Genomic DNA, 7,862 nt, shown 5'->3' on the forward strand with positions numbered 1-7,862 from the left:
GCATCCCACTGTTTTGAGACATGTTTCTAGCCTATTTACACTTCCAGATTTGAGTGCTTCCTTCAAGAAATTTCAGCTCAAAGGCATGAGAACTGATACATATGTCTTCCAGAGTGCTCCTTGGCTCCAATGGGGTCCATAAATCATATCAGAGAGCTTCAAGCTCCAACCAAGTTTAGATACAAGCTGCCCTCTCACTATTTACAGCTGAACTGCTATTATTTAAGATCTGTAGATCAGATCTGTAGCTCATAACTGAGCATACATTCAAGTGATAGCATGCCAAGACCTTCAACCACCTTCCAAGGTGTATAGGGAAGCTGTAGATTACCTGAGGAGCTGCAAATGCCTTGTGTTGCAGGTGAATATGCCTTTAGCCATAGCAGGCGCAAACACGCAGACTGGCCTGATCTCTGTTGCTGCACATTTTTCTTATTATTATAATGATAATGCACTCAATGGTGCTCAATCAGTTCTTGGAAGACTCCTCAGCAAGCCAGAGCTCCTGCTTCAAGCAATGAGACTCCAATGCTCCACAATACATACCTCTGTGAGACCATTGATGAAAAATGACTTTCAATCCTCTTCCTTTCCCAGCTCTTCAGGTCAATCTTCAAGTCTTCTTCTTGAGTGCATTCCACCAGTGAGCCCATTCATGGCTTTGATACCATGTTAGATTTCATGGATGCAGGAAAGAGAGCAACACGGAGTGAAGCAACATGCTTCCTCTCTCTATTCTTCTCATTATTCATTCAGCACACTCTTTGTGCATATACAACCTAAGGTCATAAAGACCATTCACACTAGAAGTAGAACCGACTTATTTAATGTACCTAACTGATCTAGCCAGACTAGCTGTGTCCAACTCATGTCGGTCAAACACACATGAACGAGCTTGATATTCTAACAATTGGAAGGGTATTATGACTCAATGGAGAAGAGAGATATATAAAAATAACTTTTGGATGAGAGAGAGAGAGAGAGAGAGAGGAGATAAAATATACATATTGATGAGAGACAAGAGAGAGGTGTCTTTTTAAAACTAATTGATAGGAGAGAATAAAAAGAAATATGAAGAATAGTTTGAATAGAGAGATCTTTTTCAAATTAATGTATAAGGAGAGACTGCTCCCCTTCTTTGGCTTTAAAAATTTTCATGATTTCTCTCCTACAATACTAACTTAGATCCTATCCAACATTAGTAGCTTTAGATCTTTATCCAACACACACATACACACACTCTCACTTTATGTTGCTTCAAAAAAATCTAGCATCTTTCTCTTACAACACTACGATATTATCTTTGGGTCTTTGCTACACATTAATAGCTTTTGATCTTTATCAAAACACACACACACACACACACTCTCTCTCTCTCTCTCTCTCTCTCTCTCTCTCTCTCTCTCTCTCTCTCTCTCTCTCTCTCTCTCTCTCAAAACAATTCTAGCAACTCTCTCATATAATATACTACTCCAATAATACTAGAATACTACCTTTGGTCTTCTCCTACATCAATAGCTTTGGACCTATATCAAAACACACACACACACACTCTCTCTCTCTCTCTCTCTCTCTCTAGCTTAAAGCAACCCTCTCATATATTATACTACTCCTATAATACTAGAATACTACCTTTGGTCTTCTCCTACATCAATAGCTTTGGACCTTTTTAAAAAAAAACACACACACACACACACACACTCTCTCTCTCTCTCTCTCTCTCTCTCTCTCTCTATAGCTTAAAAAAATTTCTAGCAACTTTGTTTTACAATACTACAATACTACTTTTGGGCATTTTCTACACATTACTAGCTTCAAATCTTTATCAAACTATACAAACACACACATTGTGTGTGTGTGTGTGTGTGTTAAAACAAATCTAGCAATTGTCTCCTATAATGCTACAATATTATCTTTGGGTTTTTCCTACATTAATAGCTTTGAACCTTTATCAAAATACATAAATACACATACACACACACACACTCTCTCTCTCTCTCTCCAACTTGTGATCAAATTTCTCTAGTTAAAAGTTTTTGGCCTACATATAATTATACTAAAAATTCACATTTTGATTATTATTCCAATATTAGAAAACTTTTAAAATATATAATAAGCTCTTTCCAATGACACAATGCCAAGAAAATAGCCATTAAATGATATGTCAAGTGTTAGTTTTCTATATTAGAAGAAAACATTTTCCCAAAAGAGAGGGCTAATTTTTGTTCATTAGGTCCAAACATTTCAAGATAGTTCATTTAAAAAATCTCAATCTACTATATCTCACATTTAAAAAATCTCATAAACACACAGAATATGATACTATTAGCTACTAACTATTGTTTATCACTTCTATCTTATCAAACATTATTTTTAAACTCCTCTTCTCTCTCTTCAAAAAATTATTTTTGACACTCTCTTTTGATCTCTTTCTCTCTTGACTCTATTGAGTCCTAATAGAGAGAGAGAGAGAGAGAGAGAGAGAGAGAGAGAGAGAGAGGTGCAAACATACATACAAACACATAGAGTTGCTAGAGACAAAGATAGTGAGAAATGAAGATAAGGGCCATGCACAAACATACACACATGCACATATGCATAGAGAGAGGTGCATACACACATGCACTACTTAATGTATTGTTTAGTTAATAACCTAATCACTAATCATTTTTAGATAATTATAAAATAAAAATATAAAGATAGAAAGGGGGAGAGAGATAGAGACGAATGAGAGAGAGAGAGAGAGAGAGTTACTTTATTAATTTTTAAAAACCTTGAGAAGGTGGTTGTTGAGAACTCCTTGTTAGAGGAAAAAAATTTCACAAGTCCCTACCATCATTTCTTTAAGGAGACTTGTGAAAATTTTAACACTGGATAGGGGGCTGTTGGTAGCCCCTTCTCAGAAAAAAATTTGCACTTGTCCTCTCAAAGAGATGGAAGGGACTTGTGAAATTTCTTTTGTCATGAAGGGGTTGCCAATAGCCCCTTGTCTCGTATTTCAAAAAAAAAACTCATAAGTCCCCTTAGAGAGATAATGGAGGAGAGTTGTGAATTTTCTTTTATTAGGAAGGTGTTACTGAAAACCCCTTTCTTGACAAGAAAAAAAATCAAAGCAAGTCGCATAATCTCTCTCTCTCTCTCTCTCTCTCTCTCTCTCTCTCTCTCTCTCATCCATTTTTAATAAGAAAACTACTACTACATTCAAGAGACTATGGTTGGTCGTAGAAAAGTGATACCACTAGTGTGGTTATTGGAAAAGGGAAACAAAAAGCAAGCATAGTCCTAGAAAGGCTTAGTGGAGATTGATCCTCATTGCCAATTAACTTGGTTTCTCTAATCCCCAAAGATTTGATATATTACAGTTGGTACAGCTAATAGTTCTCATGTATTATAGTAGAAATATGTTACCAAATATAACTTATAACTACAATTTTGTATCCCTACGATGACTAAGACCATTAAAGAGAAAATCATAATTCCAGTAGTGCAAGAAACAATGCAAGAGAGTTGCATATCTATAGAAGTTTTTCAAATTGAAAAATTTCCATCAATTGTATATTCATTCAAATTTGTAAATGTTCTCCTTGATATATCCATTTTAATGCTTGTTTTTAATCGTGTATTATTATAGTCGAAACAACAATTGATGTAGCTTGTATAATTGACATGGATAGAACAATGAAGGAAGTTCTCCCAAATCTTACATTGGAGACATTATTGAGGGGTAGGAGGAGAGGAAGATACATGTCGTGGGTCCCCAAGATGTGTGTGTGTGTGTGTGTGTGTGTGTGTGTGTGTGTGTGTGTGTGAGAGAGAGAGAGAGAGAGAGAGAGAGAGAGAGAGAGAGAGAGAGAGAGAGAGAGAGAGAGAGAGAGAGAGAGAGAGAGAGGAGAATTGGTTGTAGTTCTGATGAGAAGGGGGAGAATAAGATGTGGTGGTAGTGCTAATAGTGGTGGTGGAGGTGGTGTGGTGATGGTGGGGGTGGTGGTGAAGGTAGTGGTGTGGCTGTGGAGGAGCAGTAGTGATGTTTGATATATGGCCACAAGAAAAATAGGACCAAGACTTAGACTATGGTGAATAAAATTGAAGGTTGCCAAAAAAAGCTCACTCCAAAATCTCGCTTATTGCATAAACTCAATAATTGATTAATGGATACAACTTTAGACCTATTGACAAAAGTGGTCGCAAGGAGTAGAAAGACATACGAAGAGGTGGTTTAAGTTTCCAAGTAGAGGGATTGAAAGCTTAACTTTCTTTCTAAGGTGGCTACTAAAGGGGTTGGTTTCTAGGCTCTTGAATATTGAGAAACAAAGACACAATAACAACTATATAGGTGAAAACCCTCCTATTTCCTCACTTGAGATCCTTCATGGGTCCTTATGATTGAAAATCTAAGGCACCAATGTTGGGGAGCTTGAATTTGACTTGAATGTAATGGTAGGAGTGAGGCAAGTCTATTGAGGAGCTAGATATCACTAGTGTATCTAGTGATCAAGAAGTAGAAGAGTTAAATATGAAAGCACTATGAAGAAGAAATAGGAAGTTGTAGTTCTTCAAGAAGTGAACTACCTTAGTAGAAGAATCAAAGGAAGTTTGAAAGCCATTGTTTGAGTTAGATCTATCATGGAGAGCTTTCTCAACATATTCTCAAGTTTTGCATTAAGAAGAGGTCCTTTCTATAGAATATATACAACAAATCAAGTTTACTAATGGAGGAAGAACCTAGAGGATTCCAGGTTTGAGTTATATTGTTCGCTTCTTTGTGACTCAACCACCCATGAACCTTCTTGCCACATAAAATATTCATTAGGATGCGAAGTCCCCTAAGTGTTATTTTCATCGGTCCTTTGAATCTTCATGTGAAACACCGAAAGAACACCAGTGCTTTGCTAGGAGAATCTAGATGAGAAGCGCGTAATTCTATATTATGAGACTAAAGATTTCTAAAACCTCCAGTTCCTTCATCCTTCACCATGTTTATCATACTTGTTTTTAAGTATGTCTTTAATTAGGCCAACAGTCTTGCCACGATATTCCTTGTGAGATTTTAAGGCCCCTTTTTCAATGTCCAATGTGGACAATTATGCCTCTTTGAGAGTGGTTAGCTGGTTCGAGGGCAAACAATAATGGACCCCCTTTGTCAATAGGTGCGTGAATGTTTGATTGATCAACAATGAAGAGTTTAGAAAATTGGCTGAATATTAAGAGAACACACTAAATTTGAGTTGTTTTTGGATGAATTTTAGAGCAAAATAGGTAAAATGTTATGGGCTATCTTTTAAGTTTTTAAGCTTAAAAATTTAACTTGATGATTAAAAAAACCTCTTAAAGAGTAACTTTTGGAATAAACTTCAGCCCTAATTTTGATTGTGAGTTATAAACTTCTAAGCGTTGAAAGTTCTAGGAAGTAAGGAAAGTGGCTTATTTCAAAGAAAAGGAGTTTACGTTTTTGCTCGGTTAGGAGGACGCAGAGTCAAGACTCAAAACGGTCATTTGGCCGTGTACACTTGTAACTCGTATTGTAAGGCTTCCCCGAGTGCACGGAAAGGTAATCCGCGGCGTCTATTGACCACCGAAAGCAGGATTGCTCGGTCAAACGCCAAACGAAGTCTCGACGCGGCGCCGTCACATAGTTACCGTCTCTTGCTCTGCCCTTGCTATAAATAGGGAGCGGAGTCCTCGATGTAAGCAATCATCTGCAGCTGCAGATCCGTCAATCATCACATTCGATCGTTCAACTCACACTTGATATCTAGCTGCTCCGATCAATCTTCTTCAAGACTCCGGTCCGGCACTGCAGAGCTCTCGACTCTCGCTAGCTCTGTTCCTTGATTAACTATATATATATATACACCACGAAGGTCTGCAGCAGCTGTCTGGCGCAGATCAGATGGATACTCACCACATTAACGTCACTCTGTTAGGTGGGCTGTTGATCGTAGTCATGACGATCGCTAGCGATCTCGCCGCTGTTTCGAGCCAGCAGTGCACCACATACACGGTGAAGTCGGGGGACACGTGCTACGCCATCGCGCAGGCCAACGGGGTGTCCCTGTCGGACTTCGAGGGCTGGAACTCCGACATCGACTGCGCCAACCTCCAGATCGGCTCGCAGGTCTGCGTCTCGGCTCCGTCGTCCTCCAGTTCTCCTCCTCCAGCTAGCAGCCCCGCGGGGAACGGTAAGGTGTTCCGCGAGTACATCGGCGCCCTGTTCAACGGCGTGACGCTGAGCGACCTGGCGCCGGCGATCAACGCCGACGTAGAGGTGCACGTCATCCTGGCCTTCGCGATCGACTACACGTCGGATGGCTCGGCGTCCACCAACGGGCAGTTCAACGTCTTCTGGGACCAGGCGCGCATCGGCGCGGACGCCGTGAAGGCGTTCAAGGCGCAGCACAGCAACGTGAAGGTGATGGTGAGCCTGGGCGGGGATTCCGTCAGCGGCAACCCGGCGCAGTTCAAGGCGGCTTCCGTAGACTCGTGGGTGTCCAACGCGGTGTCGTCCCTGACGTCGCTGGTGCAGACCTATGGCCTGGACGGCATCGACGTGGACTACGAGCACTTCGACCAGACCAGCAACGCCGACTTCGCGTCGGCCGTGGGCCAGCTCATCAGCCAGCTCAAGCAACAGGGCGTCATCTCCGTGGCCTCCATCGCCCCCTTCGACGGCGTGCAGAGCCCCTATTCCGCCCTCTGGGCCCAGTACAGCTCCGTCATCGACTACGTCAACTTCCAGTTCTACACCTACAGCTCCTCCACCACCGCCGCTGATTACGTGTCCCACTACAACGCCGCGTCTTCCACCTACGCCGGCGGCAAGGTCCTGGCCAGCTTCACCACCGACTCCAGCGCCAGCACCAACTCCGTCAGCCCCGACGTGGCTCTGGAGGCCTGCCGGCAGCTCCAGGCCAGCAACAGCCTCCCCGGCATCTTCATCTGGTGCGCCGACACCTCTTATGCCTCCTCCTCCTCCTTCCAGTACGAGCAGAGCTCTCAGGCACTGCTTGCCGGCGCCAGCAGCTGATTCTGACACACGATGTTATTATATACAAGCTGGATTGTATCCTCCACAATAGAAAATATCGGCAAACGCCTGTACCCTTTACCAAAAGTCCAAAAGGAGCAATAAAACTTCGGGACACAGTAGCGTGCGTCCACTTTACCTTTTGCTAACACTATCGTCTTTTACACGTCAGACTACGAATCACATATGCTAATGAGTACTAAAGACAATTGCACATGATAACATGATCTAATAATTTTTTCACATACGAAAGGTCTACCCAATAATAAATATGTCTTAAAGTGATGTTTTGTTTTTCCACACATTATAATTGACACACAACATAATAAAGCATGTGATGAAATAGTGAATTTGATATTTCTTGCATCAATACGTGACTAATTGATATATGGGCACATTTTCTACAAATTGAGTCATCTTTTGAATGCATTACGAACATAATAATACCACCCAATCACTATATTTGAACATGCCACTAGTTACTTTTAATATAACATGTAGTTAATGCTTTGCATAACTAATTAGAAATCATCGTTATTTTTATATATATTAGTCTATACTCTATTATTATATTAATTGTAGTAAAGGTGAACTTTGAACCTTCTAATCCAAACAATTTCCACCTTTTTGAGGCGGGAGCTTAAACACAGACGCGTCTCTCGTATTTTCATGAAAGACACCCCCCTCCATCCCTCTCTCTCTCTCTCTCTCTCTCTCTCTCTCTCTCTCTCTCTCTCACATATCCATTGCATGTTCCTTCCCCTCTCTCCCCCCTCCACCTAATGTAGCCATGGGTACTTCTCTCAGTTCTCGATATGTTTTTTTTTCTTTCTATCTC

General features: G+C 41.0%; 1 protein-coding gene across 1 annotated transcript; it reads right to left on the reverse strand.

Annotated features, from left to right (window-relative positions):
* Positions 1 to 5,557: 5,557 nt before the first annotated feature.
* LOC148008675 (uncharacterized) lies at positions 5,558 to 7,039 on the reverse strand (the record flags this gene model as incomplete). Its single annotated transcript, XM_087674088.1, has 1 exon — positions 5,558 to 7,039. A coding segment is annotated over one exon (1,119 nt), but the record flags the coding sequence as incomplete, so codon positions are not given.
* Positions 7,040 to 7,862: the final 823 nt, after the last annotated feature.

Source organism: Lygodium microphyllum, unplaced genomic scaffold (genome assembly GCF_053477565.2).
Source record: "Lygodium microphyllum isolate KBCC unplaced genomic scaffold, Lygodium_microphyllum_v1.1.10 scaffold_89, whole genome shotgun sequence".
In the NCBI taxonomy this organism is placed as follows: domain Eukaryota; kingdom Viridiplantae; phylum Streptophyta; class Polypodiopsida; order Schizaeales; family Lygodiaceae; genus Lygodium; species Lygodium microphyllum.